The sequence below is a fragment of the Melopsittacus undulatus genome, chromosome 5, assembly GCF_012275295.1.
Source record: "Melopsittacus undulatus isolate bMelUnd1 chromosome 5, bMelUnd1.mat.Z, whole genome shotgun sequence".
Taxonomy (NCBI): domain Eukaryota; kingdom Metazoa; phylum Chordata; class Aves; order Psittaciformes; family Psittaculidae; genus Melopsittacus; species Melopsittacus undulatus.
This window is the reverse complement of record NC_047531.1, coordinates 57,751,690-57,778,014: the sequence shown is the minus strand read 5'-3', so window position 1 is coordinate 57,778,014 and position 26,325 is coordinate 57,751,690. Positions and strand designations below refer to the sequence as shown.

General features: G+C 43.5%; 3 protein-coding genes across 5 annotated transcripts; all 3 read right to left on the bottom strand.

Moving 5' to 3' along the window:
- Window positions 1-3,645: 3,645 nt before the first annotated feature.
- LOC101875315 (tubulin alpha-8 chain) lies at window positions 3,646-11,306 on the bottom strand. 2 transcript variants are annotated; one of them, XM_031044971.1, is made up of 5 exons: window positions 11,178-11,306; window positions 7,406-7,628; window positions 6,570-6,718; window positions 5,359-6,039; window positions 3,646-3,960 (listed from the first exon to the last, which is right to left on the bottom strand). In XM_031044971.1, exons 1-5 carry the CDS (start codon window positions 11,178-11,180, stop codon window positions 3,673-3,675), a joined length of 1,344 nt encoding a protein of 447 aa, XP_030900831.1. In that variant the 5' UTR covers window positions 11,181-11,306; the 3' UTR covers window positions 3,646-3,672. The 2 variants fall into 2 exon arrangements, with proteins under 2 accessions (XP_030900831.1, XP_030900832.1); XM_031044972.1 differs by lacking the exon at window positions 11,178-11,306 and adding an exon at window positions 10,672-10,774.
- On the bottom strand, window positions 11,270-17,550 carry LOC101875769 (tubulin alpha-2 chain). Of its 2 annotated transcripts, XM_031044976.1 has the most exons (5): window positions 17,341-17,383; window positions 16,421-16,569; window positions 15,494-16,174; window positions 14,202-14,451; window positions 11,270-11,319 (listed from the first exon to the last, which is right to left on the bottom strand). In XM_031044976.1, the coding sequence occupies exons 1-5, from the start codon at window positions 17,366-17,368 to the stop codon at window positions 11,270-11,272; spliced, it is 1,158 nt and encodes a 385-aa protein (XP_030900836.1). In that variant the 5' UTR covers window positions 17,369-17,383. The 2 variants fall into 2 exon arrangements, with proteins under 2 accessions (XP_030900836.1, XP_012983291.1); XM_013127837.2 differs by lacking the exon at window positions 11,270-11,319 and having other exon boundaries at window positions 14,133-14,451; window positions 17,341-17,550.
- Window positions 17,551-20,500: 2,950 nt separating this feature from the next.
- Window positions 20,501-26,098, bottom strand: PEX26 (peroxisomal biogenesis factor 26). The gene is made up of 5 exons (XM_005144355.2): window positions 25,518-26,098; window positions 24,302-24,442; window positions 23,613-23,926; window positions 22,759-22,905; window positions 20,501-22,440 (listed from the first exon to the last, which is right to left on the bottom strand). Exons 1-5 carry the CDS (start codon window positions 25,658-25,660, stop codon window positions 22,337-22,339), a joined length of 849 nt encoding a protein of 282 aa, XP_005144412.1. The 5' UTR covers window positions 25,661-26,098; the 3' UTR covers window positions 20,501-22,336.
- Between the last annotated feature and the right edge of the window lie 227 nt (window positions 26,099-26,325).

Sequence of the window (26,325 nt, the reverse complement as noted above, 5' to 3'; positions counted from 1 at the left end):
GGGGCTGCTTGCGGTGGCTCTGCCTGCCGATGTCCTGACCCTTTCTGACACCTTGGCCTGGTTCACTTTGGTTTGTTCTAGGCACTTCGGTTGGAAGGGACCTTCAAGATCACCTAGTTCCGGCCCCCTGCCAGGGGCGAAGGAGTTCACCTCTGCAAGAAAACGCCCTCTTCTTCAGCAGAGGCAGTACCTCAGGAGATGTGTTCTGCCTGGACTTCGCATGGCTGCTCATTACCACTCAAAAGCAGATGTGTCTTGGGCCAGGCGTTTGTTGGATTTAGCTACAAAAGCAATAGGAAGCCAAACTCTTATCAAGGCCTAGCATAGCCTACTCAGAAGCAAGAAATAGCTCATTTAAAATGACCCCAAACAAGTAACTCACTGAAAAACTTAACCCAGGTGGCCAGCTGAAAGCCTCGGCAGTTTTCTGTCTGATGGTGGGCCGCAGTATGCAGTGGGATATACAGATAGCAGCACAATGGTAAGCACCAACTCCAGCACTAACCCAAGCTGTGGAATTTCAGGCCTCAGTAAGTCACTGGATGAGCAGAAATGCTTGGGTGGACACTTCTCCAGTGTGTATGTTAGGTTTCCAGGCTTTCCCCTTCACCCTGGGTATCTGCAGGAGGAATAAAGGGGTGCAGAGCCCCATAAGGAAGCTTTGCTACTCAAAGGATCGCCACTGGTTGGGCATTGCTCCTCTTGAGGTAGGAGAGTTTGAAGGTGGGTGGTGCTTCCCCGCAGAGCTCTCTGCTGACTCTGGAAATGGTGCAGGTGATGCAGGGAGTCCTGCTATGTGTGTGAAATAGATCAGGTCTCTCCGGCTATGTGTGTGAAATGGATCAAGTTTCTTGGACCCCAGGAGGGAGAACCCCTGTGTGATTTGTCGGGGCACACTTGACTACCCTCTATGGAGGAGCTCCAGCAGGATCACAGACCTCATGTCCTTCCCTTGCCACTAGATTGTCCCCAGGGCAGGCTCAAACCCTAATCCCTTCCCGTCTCTCTCTGCCTGTAGGGTGTAGATGTTGCCCCCTTCCATAGGCTGTGCGGACCTCTTCATGGCTTCTGTCTTCCTTTATTTGCTCCCTAGAAGGTCACTGGTGTCTTGGATGACCCCTTTGCCCCTCAGAAAAGCCCCATCAGTGAGCTGCTTACATGAATTCATATGTGCTATGCAGAAGCCTTCAACTGTTGTTTCACTAAGTTACCAAATTCAGATTCAAATGAGAACCTGCTCATACAACCTTGCTCTGTTGAAGGCAGCACCACTGCTTGGCAGTTAGAGCTCTTCAGCCAAGGCAGAAGTGGCAGTGAAAAGCTTCCTGAATTGTCACAGGAATGGGCATGGGTATCTATAGGGGCTTGTGAGCAGATGGGCACAAATAACTCAGCATCTTTGCTGTGATTCTGGCAGAGCCTCTTGCCAATGGTTTAAATTTAGCAGTGTTCCCACTCCTAGCTTGTGTGGCATCTGCCTCATTGAAGGAAGAGAGACAGAAGAGCTGCTAAGCCATAAGTTGCCTAGAGACAGTTTAACCTCCTGAGCAAAATGCAAACCAACACTGGAGACTGAACAGAAGTTAGGTCTGAAAGTTCTGTCGAAACTAGTGAAGCAGTGTGCAGCTGAAGTGGCTTTTTGTAATAACCCCTGTGAGGGCTTGGATGCTCAATTAAGAGGATCATTTGTCTTAAGAATATTTAAGCTTTGCATGTGGAAGTTACTCGTGACACCCCACTGCCAAAACAGGTAGCGGGCAGAAGTCTGAGCACAGAAAGTGTGCTCAGGTGATGGGATGGCTAAACATGAAAGATGCTGTGCTCTGATCTCCAAATACACTGCTGGCTGGTCATCACAGAGTACGGTCACTATAACAAAAACTGCTAGCTCCTGGTAATTGCCATGGTACTTTTAATCTCCAGAATGCATTGACTGTTGTGAAAGCAGAGATCCCAGTTCCTCAGTGTCCTTGCAAATAAAATAAACCACAATACTGATGATCAGATGAGATTTTAAAAACTTTCAGGAAATTAGGAAGTGCACACCCAGTGTTTTAGGATGCTTACAGTACTCCACACTTGATCAACAACTTCCAGTTCACTGCATTGCTTTCAGCAGTTTTTCACAGAACAGATCAAGCAATTCATCTGCCATGTTTAACCATGGGGTTTTGTCTTTATCTTGTTGCCTATTTCTCTTCTCTTACAGGAAGAACAGGATCACTTCTCAGTTTGAACACATACATGTGTGTCATGTATGAATTTCCTGTTTCTGGTTTTGGGCCTAATTCAGAACAGAACTGTGAGGGAAGCCAAAAATGAGTCTAAATTCCACTAGGCTAACACTTATTCATGTTTCTTCGGTTTAGGTAGATAATCAAGCATGTCCTAAATAGGATGTTTTCCTACACAGAGCCATTTCTGCTACTACATAACTTTGTAGTTTAGTAATTTACTGGTCTGGTTAATTAATTTGGGTACACCACTAGTTATTGGCCTCCAACTAGATCTTATGCTACTGATTATTACACTCTGGGCCCAGACATTCAGCCAGTTTTCAGTCCACCTCAGTGTGCTCACCCAGCCCATACTTCAACAGCTTCTCTATGAGGATCATATGGGTAACAGTTTTGAAAGCCTTATTCAAGTGTAGGTAGACAATATCCACAACTTTCCTCTAGTTTATCAGGCCAGTTGTTTCATCATAAAAGGTCATCAAGTCAGTAAAACATGACTTCTCGTTGGTGAATCCCTTCCGAGTACTCCTGACAGTTTTCTTCTTATTCATGTGCCTGAAAATGGTTTCCAGGATCAGCTGCTCCATCACCTTCCCAGGCATTGAAGTGAGGCTGACCAGCCTGTAGCTCCCTGCATCTTCCTTCTTGTCCTTTTTGAAGACAGGAGTGGAATTTGCTTTCCACCAGTCTTTGGCCACTTCTCCCAGTCCCCATGACCATCAAACATTATCACGAGTGGCCTTGCAATGACATCTGCCAACTGCCTCAGCTCTCATGGGTGCACCCCATCAGGGACCCTCAATAAAAAGTTGCTGAGGGGTTTCCTAGTCAAGAATTGACATTGTGTAGCAAGACGTGAATCCTATAGATTTGAGATCTTGGATCAGAACTTTGAATTATCTTTGAGTGAATATTCAAATGCCCATATTGCAGACTCACTTGCACATGGTGCACTAGATAAAGATTACCACAGATGGCACAGTGGTCTGCTGGATAAAGCAGGTGTTGTTTCTTGCAGAGGAAGAACTATGCAGGTAGGGTAAGGAATACCGAAATGTTTTCAGAGGGTATGATGCAAAAAATAAAAGTTTAGGTTTAATTGGTTTGTTCTGTTGTCTTTTTTTAAAGGGGAAAAGCTCCTCATTTAAACAGTTTGAATTGTGGTGGTTTTAGTATGTGCATTAGAGCTTAAACAGGCTTACATTAAATGTGAAAGGAGGAAGAGTAAGTCTTTGCATTGCTGGGAGTGGTGAGGCATTACTGCAGCTGATCCTATCTTACAGGACAACTTACCTGTGATTTATGGAATATAAGATGTCTCTATATGACCCCTCTTAAATTTCTGTATATTACATACAAAAAAAATGACCTAATGGTAGACACGTGCAATACAGAGACAATTCTGTGCTCACTAGGAACAAGGTGTATTTTAAAATTACTCCCCATCATTTTCTTCCTCAAATGAGTCAGTTCCCACTTCCTCATAGTCCTTCTCCAGGGCAGCCAGATCCTCTCGAGCCTCTGCAAATTCTCCCTCCTCCATGCCTTCACCCACATACCAGTGCACAAAAGCTCTCTTGGCATACATCAGATCAAACTTGTGGTCGAGCCTGGCCCAAGCCTCAGCAATGGCCGTGGTGTTGCTCAGCATGCAGACTGCTCGCTGAACTTGGGCTAGGTCTCCACCAGGAACTACAGTAGGAGGCTGATAGTTGATCCCAACCTGGAAACAAGAATATGAAAGAAGGTTGTGAAAAGGCAAGAGCCGTCAAAAGCAGTCAAACAGCTGAAAAAATGTCAGTAAAGTTACAGATGCTGGCGTAGAGTAGTGCCACTATCAAAACTACCAGGCACCATATGCCATAAGAAATAATAATATCATAAACAATATGACACATGGTGTAAGAGACTGTGTCAGTGAAAACACCACCACCACAGCAGGATGTCTGGCTCAACATTGCTATGGTAGGAAGACTGACATTGCCAATACCACTGCCACAGCAGTATGTCTGTCCTCGCATTGCTATGGCGGGAAAACTACATTGCCAATACCACCACCACAACAAGATGTTTGTGAAGGGTATCTGTCTCCACATCGCTCACCAGGTGACACTTCAGTGCAGTATGTTCGCGGAATCACAAGGGGAGAAGGCCCCCTAGTGACAGTATTGGGCATGCGCACCACCACAGGGTGGAGAATGTGTTACAGCTGTAAAACAACGGCACCAACCAGCATAGGAAAGAAATTATCTCCCACCATCACACTTGGAACTAATCGAACTGTTGAGACTTCACAGCTCTGGGAGGGTTGCTATTGCTATGAGCTCTTTTATTCTTTCCTCTTACTTTCTTCTTCCTTTCCTTTTCTCTCTCTCTTTTCCTCTCTGGAATTTGTTGGTGGGCATTTGTTGGTGGGCAAATAAAATTCCTTGACTCTTGACTCCTTTTTAAGTCTTAATTCTGTTCCCGAGAATATGAGCAAAACCATGCTCTGGCCTTTTATCAGCGTGCAACACATGGTCATTTTACTGTCTTTGATATCCTTCTGCTTAATGTACACTGCCAGCTTCATAGCTTTCTTAGCAACTAATCAACACTGAGTATGTAGCTTCAACAAGATACTCCATAGAAACTAATACAGAAAGTAAGCTGGTTCCCAGTTAAAAGCATTCATTCTTAAACCAGCTGTTTGTATGACAAATGTTTTTTGCACTGCTAATGTTTGTATTATTGTTGAAATTACATTTGCCAACACTGTTACCTCGCCAGCAGGGTGGAGGCTGTATATATTTCCTTTATAAAATGTATTGGCATTTCCTTCACTTTAGATGTTGCTTCAGAGGGAGCACTCGCTGGCTTGTCCAAAATTTGGGTCTGAAATTAATACTTCTTTAATTTTAACTCATATACACTTCAGATTTCCATTTACATAAATATTTAAAAGTCTGTGTCAATGGGATGTTCAAAGGAGGAAGGGCGTATACATTATGCATCCTCATCTTTCATATGTTCCGTCTCACAACTGGAAAACATACCAGATCTAGAACTTTAAATATGAGTTTTCTCCTAGTCTGAATTTGCCCTTTAAACATGAAAGAGAAGTTCATGGCAGCCTACTCACCTTGAAGCCTGTTGGACACCAGTCAACAAACTGGATGGTTCTCTTGGTCTTGATGGCAGCAATTGCAACATTGACATCCTTGGGAACCACATCACCACGGTACAGCATGCAGCAGGCCATGTACTTGCCATGTCTTGGGTCACACTTCACCATCTGGTTGTTGGGCTCAAAGCAGGCGCTGGTGATTTCAGCCACTGAGAGCTGCTCATGATGTGCTCTGTCAGAGGAGATGATGGGGGCATAGGTGACTAAAGGGAAGTGGATACGCGGGTAGGGCACCAGGTTTGTCTGGAACTCGGTCAGATCCACGTTGAGGGCACCATCAAAGCGTAGTGAAGCCGTGATGGAGGAGACAATCTGGCTGATGAGGCGGTTGAGGTTGGTGTAGGTGGGACGTTCGATGTCCAGGTTTCGGCGGCAGATGTCATAAATAGCTTCATTATCCACCATGAATGCACAATCCGAGTGCTCCAGGGTGGTGTGCGTGGTCAGGATGGAATTGTAGGGCTCCACCACAGCAGTGGAGACCTGTGGGGCTGGGTAGATTGCAAACTCCAGTTTGGACTTCTTTCCATAATCCACAGAGAGTCGTTCCATTAGTAAGGAGGTAAAGCCAGAGCCGGTACCCCCACCAAAGCTGTGGAAGATCAGGAACCCTTGCAGCCCAGAACAGGCATCAGTCTAGAAAGCAAAAGAGAAAAATAGGGGCTGAAGAATAATGAAAAGACTTCGTCTACTGTATGAGCTGGAGGAGAGAGCAGGCATCAGCAATATACAGCATAGATTTCATGGTATGTTTCCTTGAGAAAGGGCTCATGTTAATCCCATCCTTTTAGTTCCTCACTCACTCTACTAAGGCCATAAAAATCGGACTCATCTATGGAGCTTCTCTCTCTGAACTTCACACGTCTCTTAGTTAGTCTGTCTGAAACAAGCAATGTAGAACTGCCTAATTCTATACCAGTATTGGTGGTCAAGGGTTGTGCTAATAATGAAGAATTATAAATTCAGAACCACTTTTTAATACCTGGAGGCATACAGCTGGGAACTGAACTACAAGGCTTCTCTCTCTCAGAGTAGCAGTGATGCATCGTATGTCTTGTAATCTCTTCTCTAAAGCAATGGTATCATTTGTAGTTAACCAGGTACCTGTTCTGCACTTCTTTCTTCTGCAGAATCCAAGCTGCTGTTTCAAAACTACTGGGACTTACCAGCTTACGAACACGATCAAGTACCATATCAATGCTTTCTTTCCCAATGGTGTAGTGGCCACGAGCATAGTTATTAGCTGCATCTTCCTTTCCAGTGATCAGTTGTTCTGGATGAAAAAGTTCCCGGAAGGTCCCAGCCCGCACTTCATCTGGACAAGAAAGAGAAATTGTAAGAATTTTTCAATATGGCTGCGCTCCAATGCCAACAAGTTCTGGTTGATGTTGGCATTGATGAAAGCTTTCAGTCATGGGACATCATGACCCAAATAACAAATGCTAATGGGGAAATGTCTCCCAAGCATTTTTTCATTGTTGCATTTTGTTGATTTATGGTGTGACTTGTATCCAGCCACACAAGTTGATATCTTCTCATGAACTTGTCAGTTGTACAGTCTGTACCCACAAGAGGACAAGTCATTAGGAAAAAAGTGTGAAGAAAATCAGGTCCCCCAAGGTGCCCTAATTTTTAGACATCTTTCTATTCGCGGGGGGTAAACTGTCAGGCTCCCACTCTGAATCTGGATCAAGGAAAAGCAGAATTCAAATGGCAAAAATGTCGTGATAAATAAAACCAAAAGTTAAGTGTTTGTGCAAAGAGAAGTCACACAAACCATATGCACTAGCTTTTAAACTGCTGGGGATCCTGCTGATCCTAAGTTTATAACACCCGTGGCAGAATCTGACATTCTGTGTCACATGAAAATTAATTTCATGCTACCTAGTGGTCTAGATACAAAAGGAGTGCTGCTTTGTACCAGTGGAGACTGGTGGCACACTGTGGTAATATTAGGAAAAGTAAGCCCTTCTCTCTTTTACAGGTTTATTTCCATACTGACCTACTACACTTGGTTCCAAGTCCACCATTACAGCCCTTGGCACATGCTTCCCAGTGCCTGTTTCATTGAAAAACGTAGTAAAAGAGTCATCATTGTTGATTTTATCCTGCACATCCTTGAAGGTGCCATCTGGCTGAATGCCATGCTCCAGGCAGAAGAGTTCCCAGCACGCATTTCCTATCTGAACTCCAGCCTGGCCAACATGAATAGAGATGCATTCACGCTAAGGGGAGAGAGCAGAGAGAGGCAGGGTCAGAAAAACCAGTAAATTGCCACTGTCAGCATTTCAGTTGGTTGGTCAACCCCATGACCACAATGAGACTGTACATTTACATTCAGATGCTGGGACAGCTCTTTATAATATTGAGACCTATGTGCTGTAATATATGGGTACATGAAAACAGGCAGGAAAAAAGGCATAATTTCCTCTACACAAACCCCACCTCTCCTACTATGTATTGGCCCTGCTGAAAAGCACATCCCAGTTCAGTTTATTTTTACTCCCGGCTGGAACCTGACACAGCCATGTGGTATCCTTTAACATAATGTAACCCAAGACAGGTGCTGTGTTTTGATCCTTTTACCCTCCGATAGCAGGCTGGAGTAGAAACTTGGCAGAACTGCTTTAAGAACATTTCACCTCAGGAAATTATCTCAGATTCTCTCTGTTGAAACACATGTTCCTTCAAGCTCCTGAACACCTATGTATTTTACATTGCAGGTCTATTGCTTATTCAGGCAATGCCATTGCAATAGAGTATGCTTATTTGCATAATTTTGAGGACAGTGTCTGTAGTAGCCAGGAACTTTAATGGAAAGAAACTGATGTCTTTAACATCAGGCTAGAGTTTGTCCTGATGATTACAACACTGGGTATAGTGAAGGGTAGTTTTTTTAAGGAGGGAGTGGTTTCAGATAGAGTTTTTCAGCTTCAGTTTCTGCTTTGGAGCAACTTTAATTATAAAGTCTTCTGAGCTTTGCCTGTGTGATCTCAGTGGCTCTGTCTATATTAAGGAGCAAGAAAGAGTCAGGTGACAGTACTGAGTACTGGCCTGTGGTCACCTGTGTGAATGATAATTAGTACACTCTCTGGCACAGCTTTGGCATATGCCAGTTCATACTTTTCCAGACAATGCTTCAGCACTCCAGAATACATCTCATTGTCAAGAATGGTTTCCAGTGAGCAGCTCACTAACCACTGCCTAGCTTTGGAGAGGAAATGAGAATTCAGATACCTAAATGTGCAGCAGACCTTGCTACCTGCCTTCGAGAACAGATAATGGTCCTCAATTGTTTTTGTTTTGTATTACTGCATTGAGAGATATCCAGTGACTTAATATCAGATGCTTATCTTGCAAAATCATCCTGTGACCTGAGAGTGAATTGCATCTTCCCCCAAAACTAACTCCTCAGGCAGTATGTATGACCAACAGCTTCCCTGGAACAGTGTTTTCTTCACAGATTGCCACATATTTGTTGTAGAAATGTAACTAAAGATATTTTTTTTGGAAGCAAGTGGAGTTTCAGAAGTCAGCACTGCCACAGTTAGTCATCCCCGCAAGTTCAAATGAATATGAACAGTCAACTTAAATATTTCGTTCAATTAAATATATGATTTCTATTCAGTACTCATTTCCAAGTTAAAAGGTGTTAACAAATGTATATGCAGCATTGTGTGTAATGTGCTCCCAAGTGTACTTGCACAATCCTGTTTTTCTCAGCTGAGTTGTGCAAAGTATCTGAGTTAAATTTGGGTGACGAGGCTTTACAGGCTGGTATGTTGCAGGGGAGCTGCAATCTGGAGGATTATGCAGGAGACACTGAAGGCATTTTTGGGCTCTGAGAATTCAGTTCACGCTGATTTTGCACAGGACAGGTTCCTTCTTTCCTTTCAAATCCCAGTGTGAGTCTGTGAGGTTGGCAGTAAGAACAAAAATTCCTTTTAAACACAGCAGTGAGGCCAGGTGACTGTTTTAAAGGATGTCTTTAAAAGAGCATGACTACAAGTCAAGCAATAGTTTGAACCTAAACAGCTACTTTTCTCTATTCCCCAGATCAATAAAGGAATTTGCCTGTTTTTTCACAGATGGAGCAAGAGAATGTTGCCTTAGGAAGTTAATATGGTAAAGCTTAGTATAGGGCTACAGCTGAGGATTGCAGAACCAGTCCTTTTCCTTTCAGACTGAGTTTAAAGAAGTGCTAATTTGAAGCAGTGTTTCATCCCTCCCTTTAGAGCCAGGCCTCTTGCCATGCCCCTGTCCAGCAGTAATTCGGAAGTATTCTGACAAAGAGAGAAGACAGTAACAAAGGTGTTTCTCATTTTGCATAGTAAACAGCTTTAAAAGACTTTTAGTACGGAAGACAGTGGGCCTTCTTCAGAGTCACAGGCAGGGTAAACTGATCTCTACATGATATTTAAATTCGGAGCCCACTCGAAACTCATGTTTCACATCCCATCACTAATGTACCAGGATCTGGCTTACAGATTGTGAACATGACTTTTTAGCTACCGAGAGAGAAGAAAGAACCAGGTCCTTTGTGAAACTATACCTGGGACAGTTTGACTTTATAATAAAACCCCAGAATACTACCCATCTTAAGTATTTATGGTACAAAGGCAGACTTTAGTCTTCCAGCTATTCCCAAAACACACTCACTGCCCCGGGTCTGCTTTAAGGCATAGGGGAGCCTGTGGATGTGTGTATCTTATCTTGCCTGTGAAATGCGTGCTCTTGTTTCAGACCTGCAGCTGTATTGGCAGAAATTACAACCACTGGGGCTAAATAAATTTAAAACAGACAGAAAGGCAAGTAACTAATTTTGTTTATTTCTAAAAAAAATATTCTCTCATATGAAAATGGACCTGTACTGATAAAATATAGTCATAGAATCATAGACTCATAGAATCACAGAATGGAAGGGTTGGAAAGGACCTTAAAGATCATCCAGTTCCAATCCCCCTGCCACAGGCAGGGACACCTTCCACTAGACCAGGCTGCTCAAAGCCCAGTCATAGCAGAAAGTATCACAAAGCTAAGACTCCAGATCTAATTTGTCTTATAATTCCACTAATTAGAGACTCTGAAGAAAACTTCGGTTCACCGTGCCAGTGAGATTCTCTAAACTTCTTTCCTACCCTCTTACATAGTAATCAGTGCATGAGTTTTATGGCACAGACTACTGATAAGAACAGCAGATCCCCCTGCTTTCCTTTGCCCTCTGTCCTCCTGGTCACTGTATGACTTCTGTTCCCACATCCCCCTTACCATGGTGTCACCAGCAGTGTTTCCTTCCCTTTCGGATCAGTGGTGGCCGGTCCTTGCAGAAGCCTGGCTGTGGGCTGCAAGAAGGAGAGAGCCTTGGCCCAGCATCCAGCACCTGCTCCTGTGCTTCAGTGTCACAGTGTGGTGTGGAATAGGTCACCCTCTGTACCACTGCCTCCTGCCCTCCCTGCCACCATATGGGTGTAAAGTCACTCAGACAGGCAGGGCTCTCATATACCTCAGATCTCAAATTCAGTCCCAGCTGGTTCACCATGCTTATTGAGTCTGAGCATGGCATGCTAGACTTTTCTAACACCTATTATACATACATATCACCTACAACACACATACCATTCCAGTTCCCTGTTCTGCCAGTACGTACATGCGTAGATGAAAATCACTCCCAAATTCCAATACAGGAGACTAAGAGGGCATAAGAGAGCAAAGAATGGAAAAGAGGAGAAGAAAAAAAACCCAAACATAGAAAACCAGAAAGTAAATACAATTACCATTCTGAAGTGTCCTCTACTAGTGTGCTTTTAAATGCTGGGCTGACTTCTTTCTATCCTTACTCCAGCTGCCTCTCTATTAATGTTTCAGTTTACTTGCATTGCTTCTCTTTTGGTGTACACTCATCTGGGCTGTCAGCAGTATGAGAGAGCATTCAGTACAGACTCCAGCTCATCTGTCCAAACACAGAGAGAAGTTTGATGCTTGTTGCAGTGCGTATTGCAAGACATAGCTGGAGGCATCACACAAATGTTCTCACACTAAATTAGGGCAGTTGCCTCCTCCACTTTATTGTTTAATCCTTCTGCACTACCTCAGCATTGGAAAGCAGCTTCTCTCATTGGAGAAATCCTCATGTTTGCAACTCTTAGGTAACAAAGAGCAAAGGGAGCACACTTAATTGCTTGAATCTGAGTATTGTGTATTCCCTGACTTTATAAACATACTGTTCATTATGATGTTCAATCAGCAGGAATTTAAATACACAATTCCTAAATTTTAAGTTAGTCTGTTTTGACTTGATGATATAAATAGATTGTTCTGCCCCTAACTGACAACCAGCATCTAAGTATCTTCCCTAACTAGCACCTACATCAGTACCTACTACTAGGTAGTTCACACTTAGAACCTAGGTATGAACTACCTAGTGTGAAGTAGTTCATACTGGTTTTTATAAACTCACATTTACTTTGGTATAGCCTTTACGTTGCTGATCTTTACACAAACCTGCAAATCACTACTCTGATTTTGGGAAAAGCTACAGAGATTTCTGGAGCCACAAATATTTTTACAGAGGAAGAATTCCTGTGATAATTTCTCTCTGCTGCTTTGCTTAAGCTGGGTCCCACAATTCTCCAGCAAATTACTGGATCATTACTTTGCAGCTAAGAAACAGGTTGTTCTAGTGTTCTTCTTCCAATGGAGCTGGTAACATTCCAGCCAAGCTCTGGCACTCTGGACAATCTGAAATGTTAATGCTCATGTGCAGAGAATCACCTCAGGTAAAAGTCTCACAGGAAATACTTTGAGCAGTCCACCACCCAAATCCTCTTAGGCACTCTTTGAGTCAACATGTCAGATCTAGCTACAAAACCTAAATGAGATCTGTGAATTACTAAATTATGTGCACCTTAGTCCAATGCTGCATTCTCTTCCATTGCTCTTCTCCTCTCTTCTGAAATAGACAGTGAGAGCACGTCTGGGAGTCAATGTTCATCATTCGCCTCCCCACTACACTCAAGCTCAACTGTCCCAGGACCCATAGACTGGCCACATTTTGGTTGCCACACCGAACAGAGTCTCACCAGTCAAAAACTTCCAGGGAGCAAGGACTGATGGAGTCTTGAGCAATGTCCCTGGCCAGTGGGAGTACATTGGATTTGTCTCTTCTTAGAATCAATTGAGCTTAAAAAGTCTAGGGATGACCCAGGTCACTATTTTTCCCCTTCTTACACATGCATAGAATCATAGAATAGTTAGGGTTGGAAAGGACCAAAGACCTGCTCTGTCTTCAGATAGCCCATGAACTCAAGTGCTGAAAATATGTGCTGGTCTCTGGTGAAGGTCAGATACAGGTGTAAAAGCCCTGAGGAAGACTTGGGCATACTGTTTTCCATTAGGTTTCCTTATGTTGCTTTGTCCGCACATGTTGGGGAGTGCTTGGGCAGAAAACTCTCAGCCTAGATTTAGAGGGTAACCTGAAAGCACAGTGTGAGACTGTGCTCCCAGGTACTGGTGAGTTTTGTTGTCTCCAGAGTCAGCCTCTGAGCTCTGCTCCATACAGATATGAGGGAGATATGGTCTGGACCTGGGTTCTTGGAAAGAAAGTCACCTTGTTTGGTGCAGGCATTCAACCTGCTGGGCAGATAGTGAGCTTGTAGGGGGATGTTTCTGTCCTGCTTGGAACATGCCTGAGACATGCCCTGCATAGGGAGGTGTAATAGCCCAGGAGCCTGGTCAAGACCTGCCAACTTCAGTTTTTATGTGGTGACACTGGTAAATGATGATGAGAGCTAAATAAGGCTGATTATAAAAAAGCTCTGCCATGGAGTCCTGAGGTGTGCAAATAAGTGATTTTGGCATGAGTTTAGAGTGGCTTTGCTGGTAATGCCAGAGGACTTGTGACAAGCCCATGTTCCTGGGGCTGATATCCAGCCTGCATGCAACTGGGATGGTCTAGACATTCTCAGAGGACTTCTTATGTCCACATGGACTGGGTGCTGTATCATAGGTGACCTCCAGAGCAATGCAACAGAGCAGAGAAGTTGTGAGTTATCACCAATTATTTAAGATACTATCAAAATCAGCTTCTTAGAGGGATTTAAAAAAAAAACAAAAACTGAACCATGGGTTGAGATAAAGACAGCTTAAAAAGTAAAGCAAAAGCCACACACACAAGCAAAGCAAAGCAAAGCAAAGCAAGGAATTCACATGCCACTTCACATTGGCAGGCAGGAATTCAGCCATCCCCAGCAAAGCAGGGCTCCATTGCTTCCTAAGTAATCGTAACTATGATTACTTAGGAAGACAAAATACTATAACTTCGAATGTCCCCTCCTTTGTTCTCCCCCCTAGTTTATATGCTGAGCATGATGCCATATGGTGTGGGATGTCCCTGGCGTCAGCTTTCCCAGCTATGCCCCATAGTGATTACATGGGACATTTTGAAGACCAAGTTCCTCAAATAATATTCCGGCTACGTGACTGTATCTTTGCATTGAATAAATGACAGTATAGATGACAGGGATCCTTTCAGGATACATTAGGAAAAAATACGAAGGCTGTCACTCTCTGAGGCAAAGTGACGAATGATTAGCTGTTCCTACATCCCATGTTTACTGTCTTGTTATCTCAGTGACCTCATCCTTATTATAGTTTGCTAAGATGACAGTGGACTTTGTGTGTGTGAAACAAGCACAAACGCAGCCACATGAATAAAAGACAGAGAGCCAATCTCATGCACAGGAAAAGGCAGAGTGATTTTTAAGACTCCACTGCCTCATTTTCTTCAAGTAAGTCGGTTACCACTTCTTCATAATCCTTCTCCAGGGCAGACAGGTCTTCTCGGGCCTCTGCGAATTCTCCCTCCTCCATGCCTTCATTAACATACCAGTGCACAAAAGCTCTCTTGGCATACATCAGATCAAACTTGTGGTTGAGCCTGGCCCAAGCCTCAGCAATGGCTGTGGTGTTGCTCAGCATGCAGACTGCTCGCTGAACTTGGGCTAGGTCTCCACCAGGAACTACAGTAGGAGCCTGATAGTTGATCCCAACCTGCAAATAACAATTGAGAAGATGTTATGAGAAAAGGAACAAAATAAAACAATAAGGGGGGGAGGAAACTCAAAAACCATTAGTGGGGAGAGGAAATGAGGTAAGGAAAAACCCAGATCACCTCAGTGTTATAGTCTACTGTCATTCGAGCACCTTCTTTGTGCACAATGACTTGTGCATATTACGGAAGTATAAGGATTTGACATTCATTACACTCACTCAACAAATAAGAAAAAGGGGAGGGGGGGAAAGCACCAACCAGAACTGGACTTTAAGTAATGCTTGTATGTCAGTATGCATGGAGAAAATTAGGACAATGACGTAAATATCTCTTTGCACAGATGTCATAGAAATGCTTCACTTGCCAACAATATATTTGTATTCCTGGTAATTTCTGGTCTGTGTTGGGGAGGTTTCTTTTGATTGGTTTGTTTTCTTAAATCTCATGAACAGACATCCTCAAGTGTCTGTGTCTTCAAAAGATGAGCCTTACCTTGATCTTTTTTCTAAAATACCACTTCTTTAAGTCTTACATGGTTGACATGAAATGGCTTTAAACTGAAAGAGGGTAGATTTAGATTATATACTAGGAAGAAGTTCTCTACTGTGAGGGTGGTGACGCACTAGAACAGGTTGATCAGAGAAGTTGTAGCTGCCCATCACTAACAGTGTTCAAGGCCAGGTTGGATGGGGCTTTGAGCAACCTGGTCTAGCAGAAGGTGTCCCTGCCCATGGCAAGGGGGTTGGAACTAGATGATCTTAATGTCCTTTCCAACCCTAACTATTCTATGATTCTATGACATTCTCCTATTACTGAATACAAAAATAATATATATGCTTTCATATAGTTAAATATGTAGGAGTCTGTGTCAATGGGACATTCAAAGGAGGAAGGGCATATTTTATACAAATATATCTTTTGGATGTCTCTTGTTCTCACAACTGGAAAACATACCAGATCTAGAACTTTAAATATAAGCTGTCTGCTAGACTAAACTTGCCCTTTTAAACATCAAAGAGAAGTTCATGGCAGCCTACTCACCTTGAAGCCTGTTGGACACCAGTCAACAAACTGTAGGGTTCTGTTGGCCTTGATGGCAGCAATTGCAACATTGACATCCTTGGGAACCACATCACCACGGTACAGCATGCAGCAGGCCATGTACTTGCCATGTCTTGGGTCACACTTCACCATCTGGTTGTTGGGCTCAAAGCAGGCGCTGGTGATTTCAGCCACTGAGAGCTGCTCATGATGTGCTCTGTCAGAGGAGATGATGGGGGCATAGTTGACTAAAGGGAAGTGGATACGCGGGAAGGGCACCAGGTTTGTCTGGAACTCGGTCAGTTCCACATTGAGGGCACCATCGAAGCGTAGTGAAGCCGTGATGGAGGAGACAATCTGGCTGATGAGGCGGTTGAGGTTGGTGTAGGTGGGACGTTCGATGTCCAGGTTTTGGTGGCAGATGTCATAAATAGCTTCATTATCCACCATGAATGTGCAATCCGAGTGCTCCAGGGTGGTGTGCGTGGTCAGGATGGAATTGTAGGGCTCCACCACAGCAGTGGAGACCTGTGGGGCTGGGTAGATTGCAAACTCCAGTTTGGACTTCTTTCCATATTCAATAGAGAGCTGTTCCATTAGTAAGGAGGTAAAGCCAGAGCCGGTACCCCCACCAAAGCTGTGGAAGATCAGAAACCCTTGCAGCCCAGAACAGGCATCTGCCTGAAAGCCAAAAAGAAAAGTGAAAAAATGAGTGACATATTTTCACATTACCCCCTCAAATAGAGACAGCAACACCCACACCCAAAGATAATGTTTGAGATTTTCCATTTAAATCTCCCATTCATAGGAAAACTAAGACAGGACATCCAGGACCTGAATGCCTCTGTTCTGAGCCAGTGATAACAGTAAATAGAAAATGAGAGCTGCTATTAAAAATTATCTTGCTTCTGAAGCAATAGTGCATACCATCTTACGGATACGATCCAATACCATGTCAATTTTGTTTTTGCCAGCAGAGTAGTGACCACGTGCATAATTATTTGCTGCATCTTCCTTTCCAGAGATAAGCTGTTCTGGATGGAAAAGCTGTCTGTAGGTGCCAGTCCGCACTTCATCTAAACAAGAGACAAAAATAATAAGCTTGGAAGAAATGATTCACCAATGCTGATAATGTTTGCAAAACAAAGGTAGTGGTTTATGTTGGCAGAAAATGGCATGGAAGGTCTGGATTTTGAAAAGCAAAGTACAGAGGTGAGGAGTATCATCCGAGATGTCAGTTTTGAAGAAAAAGAACCCAAAACCAAAAAAGTGGACTCTGCTCCAAGTGTAAGTTGCTGTGTTATACCAGTTAATTCATTTATCAAATGAGAGCTGTGTCATGCTGTGGTAAAATGTCAGCTCTGTATACTGATCAGATGAAGATCCATCAGAACCATACTGAAAAAAATAGGAGATTTGCAAGAGTAAAACAGTGTTTTCCCCTGGAGATCTGTCAGGACAATTCTCTTACACCTGAATGTGAGGAAAGCAATTTCCATCAGTCAGCAAAGGAAAAATGCCACTACAAAAAAAGACCAGAAGGGAATGTCTTTAAGAAAGCTGAACGGTACTCATAACCAGTGGAGTTTTAAATAATAGTAAACTTTTGATTTTATTATTGGTAGAGCATCCATGACAGAGTGCAGTCCAGTTTTCATCTTTTCATTGAGAATAACAGTTTTTAGTAATACTTAGGACTAAAATCTTAAAATCTGTACATTTTGCCTGCATGTTATGTTGTGATCATCACTAATGGTAAGGGCATTACCCTGATATTCAGTGATCTGAACTTTGGCACCCAGAAGAGTTAATTAATTTCTATTTTCCAAGGTTAGTTCTATACTGACCTATTACTGTTTGTTCCAAGTCCACCATAATAGCACGGGGCACATATTTTCTAGAGCTTGTCTCTCTGAAGAATGTGGCAAAAGAGTCATCATCACTGGGTTGGTCAATGAAGATGCCATTTGGCTGAATGCCATGCTCCAGACAGAAGAGTTCCCAGCAAGAATTGCCAACCTGAACTCCAGCTTGGCCAATGTGAACAGAGATGCACTCACGCTGAAAGGGGAGGACAAGGGAAATGGTGAGAAGGACCAGTGAATATCCTAAGAATCTACAAGTTGATCTTACCTGAAACCCCAAATCAACCAAAGGTTCCAAAATTTTCCACAAGAATGGAATGAATATAAAACATTCTGATGCTTACTTACAAATAGGAAGAAAAATAATTTGCTGTGAGGAAAAAGAAGCAATAATCACAACAGTTAAAGATTTGCAGCCATGCCTACGTGTGATATACAGTACACAGAACCTACATGTAAGTGCAGATAAGCCTACACATATAGAAAAACTGTATAGGTACACAAAATATACAACAGTATATTCCATATTAGTATATTAGTTCCAGCTAAGGAACAAGAGCCAAGTCCACTAGTCTGGGACAAAATGCAGCTATGCTATTTTACTGACATACAGATAAAGCAAAGGGAATGATGTATCTTCTGATCTCCCGACCTTCTGTCGAGCATGTGTTCCAGACAGGTGGAAAATAGGAAATGAAATGAACTAGAATTAAAGTGCCTTTAGTCCCTTCATTAATTTCAATCACTGATTTTTTTCAGCCCATTCTCCGGCTACTTTTAATTCCATTTAACATGTGAAGAGTTAACTAGATACTCAAAAGTATTTGGTACCCTTCACGTGTTACACTAAATTCATCCCCTGAGAAAACCTTCTCAGACATACACTTCTGTAATCATGGCTGTTCAGTAGTAACCAGTTTCTAAAGTGCTTATTACGTTGTCATGCACATAGTGTAACAACAGAAATCTAACCTACAAAATGTAAGATCACAACTCAAAACAGACATTTGTCTCCTTCTGTAGATTGCTATGCAGTCTCTCAGGTACTGTGAATTTAAACGGTTCTCTCATAAACACTGTAGTTTTTGAGTATGAATCTTTTGGTGGGTTTATTCTCATCCAGTCTTACCAGGTAAACATCCACATTTCTTAGCTCTTCATTTTCATACTCACAAACTAGTAGGAAAAGGCCATTACTACAGGGTTAAACATACTGTATTCAAAGTACATCCTGAGTAGCTTCTACTCAAGAAAACAATTTCCAACCCCATCCTTCTTTTTCTGCACAACTTCCCTTATACTGAATGCATTAACACAAATGTAGCTCAAGATATCAGACTCTATTTACCAAGCAGCTAACAATTGTTTGTTTGTACACTGTGAGCACTATTTGTTGCCCTCAAAATTAAGCAAAACAAAGGCACTTCAAGCTTCCCACCTTCACTCAGATCTAGACCAGAGCAGGGGGAAACAGGAGGCCAAACACAGTGCTCATTATCTCATAAAATAATTGGATTATTTATCTTACCATTATTTCTCCCACACGTTTCCTTTCTTGATTGGTGGTATCACCAGCTTTGGTTACTGATGTTCCTCCTGTTGTGGAAGCAGCCTAGTACAAGATGACAGGACATCTACACCTCACTGGCAGGGTCCCCTCAACATCACAGCATAAGCAGGAGAGGTCATAATGTCTCCCAGGCAACCATCCCATTTCACTCTCCTGCTAGGCCAGCAGCCTGCTTTCAGGTATCAACAGGCCCAAGCCCTAAAGTCTGCTCTTAAGCAAGTCTTCCCAGTTAATTCTCCCAGCTAAACCTTGGGATTTGTAAAAAAGAAGACAAATTACAACCAGAATTTTAACATGTATGGAGCATCTTCACAAATAGCTGGTTCCCTTCCTTCAAACTCTAACAGCTGGTGAACATGCTGTGAACATTAAAACCATGTCAGAATTTCTTCATTTACACTTTCAAAAGGTGGCATCATTTTTAAATGGCATCTTTCTGATAGAGGTGACTGTAAGTGAATGGTGGACATGCAGTTAGCTTGCCTAGGTTCTGCTGACTGAAATGACTTGGGGAACAGGTTGAATTGCAAGGGATTCCACTTGACTATTTGATCATCTGTGAACAAAGCACATGAGATTATCTTCTTGCCTCCTGGTGCTAAGTTACCAAGCCTCCTCTTTCTGCCAGCCATTCCTTATATTTGTTCCTTATACTTCTGACCTCCATTCATCTCCTTATAGACAACTGTTCTTCAGCCTTTCAGCTGCCTACAACATGAGCCAATGCAAATTTTTTGCATCTAACAAGATGGCAAAACAAAAAAGCAGAACTGTAATTTGCTCTTAGACCTGGAGTTACTAGCAGAAAGTTTATATACCCACAGTGTGCATACGTATTTTCTCTGACAAGGCTTAAACAATAGGATCCCCATAGCTCTGTCTTTTCCCTCCATGATACAATGAGAGCACCAAGAAAAATATAGCTAAAGATTAATACCAGGTACTTCATTCTTGGTAGTATTGGTCTTGGTCATCCCACATGAAAAATGGGATATTGAAAACAAAAATATATATTGCTGGATCTTTCACATAAAGTAATTAGCACTCTATGAACCCCTATGAAATACAGACTTATACACTACCAACATCATTGGTTGAGGATGCTGGAAAGAAACTCTTCATCAGGGGCTGTACCAATAGGACAAGAGGTAATGGGTTTAAACTTAAACAGGGGAAGTTCAGGTTAGATATGAAGAGGAAGTTCTTTACTGTGAGGGTGGCAAGGCACTGGAACAGGTTGCCCAGAGAAATGGTAAATGCTCCATCCCTGGCAGTGTTCAAGGCCAGGCTGTACAGACCCTTGGGCAACATGGTCTAGTGTGAGGCATCCCTGCCCATGGTAGAGGATTGGAACTAGATATTCTTAAGGTCCTTTCCAACCTAAACTATTCTATGATTCTATGATCTCGTTAGATTCCCACTGATCAAGTCCTCAACTTAATTCAAATACACCTGTACAATAAGGACACAGTGAAATATTTTCAAAAATTATCTGAAAAATGCAGAGAATCAATACATTAAACCCAGAAGTTTTCATACATTTAATCACAGCAAAAATAAGCAACAAAGAGGTAAATCAGTAGTCACTTTATTGTGAGAATTAAATATTGCTGATTTAGTATTAATTGCAAAATTCTACCTTCTTGCCCTCTCAGGAAGGATTAAATACAATACAAATGCTAAATCAGTAGTACTCAAAAGAAGTGAAGGTTACCAGTCTACACTTAAAAATCAAACTGAATGTTTAAGTCCTGGTAAACAAACAGCTAAGACATTTAACAGCAGTCTGTAAACAATGTGTGGCCTGCTCAGACCATTGGTCCCAACCTCCAAAATTGTACCTTTGACATATAACTAAAAATGTTAATAGAAAACAAGAGCAAAAAAATTGTTGTTACCTAAATAGTTTGGTCAGAATTTGGCCTGGCTTCAGAGTGCAGTTTGCTGTTTCATTAACTGCTTTACAAAGGACATAAAGAGACGCCTTGCAAAGTGGGGAGCCAGTAGACACAACCGAGTCAGGCTTGTTCAAGAAATTACTCCAGACAGATCTTCTGGGCTTTATTCTACCTGATTTCCTACCAGACGCTGGCTGCAGAGTAACCTGGCTGCAGTAACTACACTTACGAGTAGAATCATTTAGCAATATCAAGTGCAGCTCTTTCCTATGCGAGCAGAGTTTGCAAGAAATAACTTTAATGTGGTGAAGCATTATGTGCTACTTCTGGCATGAAGTCCTAGCAGAGACAAAAGCTTTGGGGAGGGATATGGGATTATTGATGGATGGATGGACAGATGGGTAAAAAAAGAATGTTCTAAACCAAACCTCCAACTTCTGCCCCAAGTGGTTGGAAATGGTGTAAGTCAGTGACAGATCTGCAAAGATAGTAATCTTCTTGCTACAGATCTGGGGAATGTTTTGGGATCTCAGAGAAGTGTATGTTCCCACCTACTAATAAACTTTTGTTCCAAATGACAGAGCATTCCTAAATGGCTGCCATGTAACCCAGGACTTCAGAAACTTAGGGTAGGGGGGCAATTCTAGACACAGAGACTTTTTGACATCTACAGAAACAAAGCAAGAGGTAGGGAAAGAGTAAAACAGTGCTACAACTTCTGTTGTTCAACTAGATAATAATATAGAATATAGTTTAAAAAAATAAATCTATTTCCTTACCACCATCACATGCTCCTAAGCACTACTATGCATGAGGCAAGCATAAAGTGCTGTTATTTGCATTTAAGAAGAGCAGATACAGAACAACAGTCCTTGTGGTCCACCATCTTGGCTTTCTGGCTTAAATATAACTAAAATCAAGAGCGCCTGTGCAAGGAGGCATCAGTCACAAGAGAAACCATATGCAATAGGCTTCACCTTCTCCGGTGTTTTTCTTCCACATGCTTGTCCTAAATCCCATGCTGCAGGAACTGGGCTTTTCAGGTGTCTTCAGGCAAAACAAAATATTCCCCTCCATTGCCTTCTACAGTCATGCCTCCAGGAACCTATTTCACTCATTCAGAGAACTGCCCAGCATTCCCAAGCATGAGAACTTCTTCTGTAGTTAATTTGCTACACAACCCTCACTCAAGAACTACATCCAAAGCAAAGTATTTGAAAAGGAGGATTCTTATTCAGTTGTAGATTAGAGAAAGAGTGGGCTCTGCCCTGGTGTTTGACAGACTGGTGCCAAGCAAAATGTCAGGAACAGTTGGCGTGGTTTTAAGATCCACACATCACCATTGCCTGTCTGAAGAAATGAAGGTATTGCCACGCAGGAGTTCACAGGTGGTCATCTCAATTAGGCCACTGATCTCAACAGTCCTTGAAGACCGAGCCTGATTACATCCTCAAGACAAGCTGATGCTTTTACAGAAGCAGAGAAAAACACAGTCTGTGATGGAAGGAACCTAGTCTTGAATTGGAGGCCTGTGGACTGGAGTAAACACAGCTGCCCAAGCCTGTCGGAAGAGCTGGACCAGTTTATAAATGAATGGCAGCGATGTAGGGGAAGCTGCAGAATAAAAGTGGCAAAAAAGCCTTTCATTATAAAAGGTAAAACTAAAACACACTATGCATCTCAAGAAAGAACTAATCCCAGCTAGAATTAATGGAAACCTAGATGTCTTAGTACCTTCTGTTTGATTCTGCACCTGGGCCTTCACTCAGGGCACTGCTCCCATCCACAGCATACTACTAGTAAGTTCTTAGTCATGCAATTTTTTTGTCTCCCAAAGACGAGACATTTACACAGACTAGACCTATTAAAGCAACTATTTTATTCTCTGTAACCATAATAGAATTTTAAAAATCTGAAATCTCAGTACTGTACCTGGGTCTAATCTCACCACCACAAGATACAGCAGAAAAGTAGCCAAGAGCATCTTTTTGTAAGGAAATAAATAGAAGTGGCTTGACATGGACCTCAGTGCTCTACGCAGCAATGTCAACATGTTCAAGAGCTTTTGGGACAAAGCACCTAAAGTACAAGAACAAAAAAGGCTGTTAGGACAAAGTACAGTAAAAAAAGTAATCACAAAAACATAACAAGAAACTAAAATACTAAAGTAAGACTCTTCTTAGTTTGATCGCTTATGAGTTGGCTTGAGTTTTTTGCCTTTTTTATAATAGGAAACAGAGAAACAGTACTATTTTGTAATACAATTCATTATACTTTTTTTTAGGTATTTGCTTTAGTATAATATGCTCTTATACCACAGTAGTACCAGCTTTGCTCCTAGCAGACAACATTAAGTGATTTACAGTTCTGGAGGGAAAGTAGTAGTTTAAATGCCAGACATGTTTTTTTCTAAATGGGCTCAACTATAAGTGGATATATAGCAGAGAGTATGGAGAGCCAACAAAACATCCACCTAAAGGATTGCTAGGGAGTTTTAGTTTCCCTTAAAAAATAAAATTTAAAAATCTGAAGTGCTTTTGAACCTGGAAAGTAATTCCCATGTCTTGACATTGACAGAGACTAAACGCACTTTGTAATTTTCAGCAAATGGATCACTAAGTCTTCTATTTCCTTCTGTGGTAAACAACAGGACTTCCTCATGGCTGGCTTCTCATGACAATATTCTTGATATATAGTTAATACCTGCTGCCCTTTGACAAGGTAGCAACTAACTTGAAATAAAATGATTAAAAAAAAGAAGCACAAGCAACAGCAGGAAAGCCTACCCAAAACAGTTTCTGTCGCTGCATCTTGCTGTTCTTCAGCAGCCAAGTGCATCTCTTCCTGTTGAGCCCATTGACATCGGCTTTCACAAATGGTCCCGAGAAATGCTAGCTGCTGCTGGCTATTAAAAACACCACAGCCACGTACAAGCTCCTCTGCTCCCTCAAACCGGCCAAGTGGAAGCAACACATGCAACAGATAGAGCTCCAGCAAGGAACAGTACTCAGGGAGGCTCTTGTTGGTTTGGTCTGTCAGCCAGCTGCTGCCAACCTCCAGCATCACCTGGGGGTCTCTCACTTTGCTGTACAGCAGGATACTGAAACACAAGAAAGAAATGTTAGAGTACACTAACTCTCTGTAAAAGCTGAGATTGCTGACAGCTGCTATCCACAGACAGCTATCATGAAGGCAAGTATCAGGGTCAACACTTAAACAACAAAAGATTTCTGAGGTGGACAGGAAGTACAATCACTGATGTTCCTTTCTCAGCATCACCTCTTTTGTATTTTATTGCCATGAAACAGTGCACATGTGTGTTCAGCACACACAGGTCAAGAAGAGGCCTGACCCTGGCTCCCGTCTCATCCTCACACCACACAAAGTGAAAATATCACGCTATATTCAAGACTGGCCTGCCATTAAACCTAATGCAAGCCCTGTGTATATCTGACAGCCACAGACAGAAACTCACCACAGTTCCAGAACTTTTGGAGGCAGATGTTCAGGGACATGGTAATACTGCAGGACCCACGACAGAACTTCTCTCCATCGGTTCATCTCAGCCAGTGCCTGAATCCCCACAACACAAAGGGAGCATTTCACTTCTGCAGAACTGGTAATGAAGAGATACCCAAATAAGCACTTCTGACAACCCCTTGCATCCACTTCAGTGAGCTGCAGCCTAGCCTAGGTACTCTACATTTCTCTGGCAGCTGCTTCTCCTCCTTTCCACCTCCTCACCTTGGATGAAAAGGCAAATTCACCCCCCTGAGAAGACGCACTGAATCTGTATCATAGAATCAACTAGGTTGAAAAATACATTTAAGATCAAGTCCAACTGCCATTAAACAACATCCCTGAGGGCCTCATCTACACGGTTTCTGAACACTTCCAGGGACAATGACTCCACCACTTCCCTGAGCAGCCTGTTCCAATGCCTGATCACCCTTTTGGTGAATAAATTTTTCCTGATAGCCAGTCTAAACCTGCCCTGGTGCAGTTTGAGGCCATCTCCTCTTTTCCCATCACCTGTGACTTGCGAACAGAGATCAGCCTCCTCCTGGCTCTATCCTCCTGTCAGGAAGTTGTAGAGAGTGACAAGGTACCCCCTGAGACTCCTCTTTTCCAGGCCAACCACCCCAGTTCTCTCAGCCATTCCTCAACACACTCGTGTTCCAGACCCTTCACCAGCTCTGTTGTCCTTTTCTCTATCTTGTAGTGAGGGGCCAATTCAGGAGGCCACTCATTACAAGAGATCTCTAGGAGCACATGGGGAAGCACACTTTGCTTTTCTCAAACACACGAGAGCCCTTCACATGAAACAGGTAAATACAGACAGGCTATGAGCAGACACCAAAGCCAAGCCACTAGTACGTATTTAGGCAACAGTGCCGCCCTCTGTTAATCTAGATAACTAAGACAAAGTTAAGCAAAACCACAGCAACGACCATACGTATTATTGGCAGTAATACACATAATCGAACCAACGAGGTTCCTAATCCCCTGACAAAACAAACAAGCAAACACAAAAAGGCTTATAGAACCCAAAAGGTCCTCTATGAATAAAAAAAACCCCACAAGCAGGGCAGACGCGGCCTGCAGTCAGCAGCCAGCCTGACACCGGTGCTATACCGAGCCACTTCCAGCGCCGCCCTGTCCCCGCTCGGTGGCCCGCCGGTCGCTCGCACCTCTCAGGGCCTGTTCCGGGGCCCAGGCTGTCGCAGCCCGCTTCACACCTCTCCACAGCTGCAGCGAAGTCCCGGTGCAACACCAGCAGGTCCGTCGCCTCCTCCAGCAGCGAGGCCGCCTGGGCCAGAGGCTCGCTCCTCATAGTGGCGGTGGAAGGGCTACCGGGAGGGCTGCGGCTCCCACCGCGCCCCTCCGTGCCTCGTCGCCCGCCCGGCTCCGGCTCCAGATCCACCGCTGCCGTCCCCTCTGCTCTGCTCAGCTCAGCTCAGCCCAGCTCAGCTCCACTCAGGCATGAACAGCAGCCCCGCGGCAGCAGCAGGCCTCAAGGCAACCCTCTTCCCCACCGCCTCCCGGCCGCAGAAGGGCCGCCCCAACGGACATCTTGTCCTCGCCCCGCGGGCTGACGGGACATGTAGTCCATCCGTGGTGAGGGAGACGCGGCCAGCAGTTGTTGCTGCGAACATCAGTGGTTTAAAAGCGGGGTTTACCAAGGTTCCTCCCCGGGAAGCCGCGACGGGAGATTATGGGGTCATGGTGCCGGGATGGGCGTCGGTACCGGTCCACTCTAAAACCCCTTCAGTTTCTCACTCTCCGCCTCGCTTCCGCTAAACGTGGGGCCATGGCGCCGCAGCGGCCGCTGTCCTTCTCCCCACGGCCGCCGGGCGTCAGCCCAGCCCCAGCAGCAGGGCTCGGCAGAGGCTCCGGAGTGAGCAAGCAAGAGAAGGGGTTTGGCGTGGGTACTAAAGGTTCCCGGGCCCTCTCCTCTTCTGGCCTACTTTTCCTCAATCGCCCCGTGCGCACGGTTTT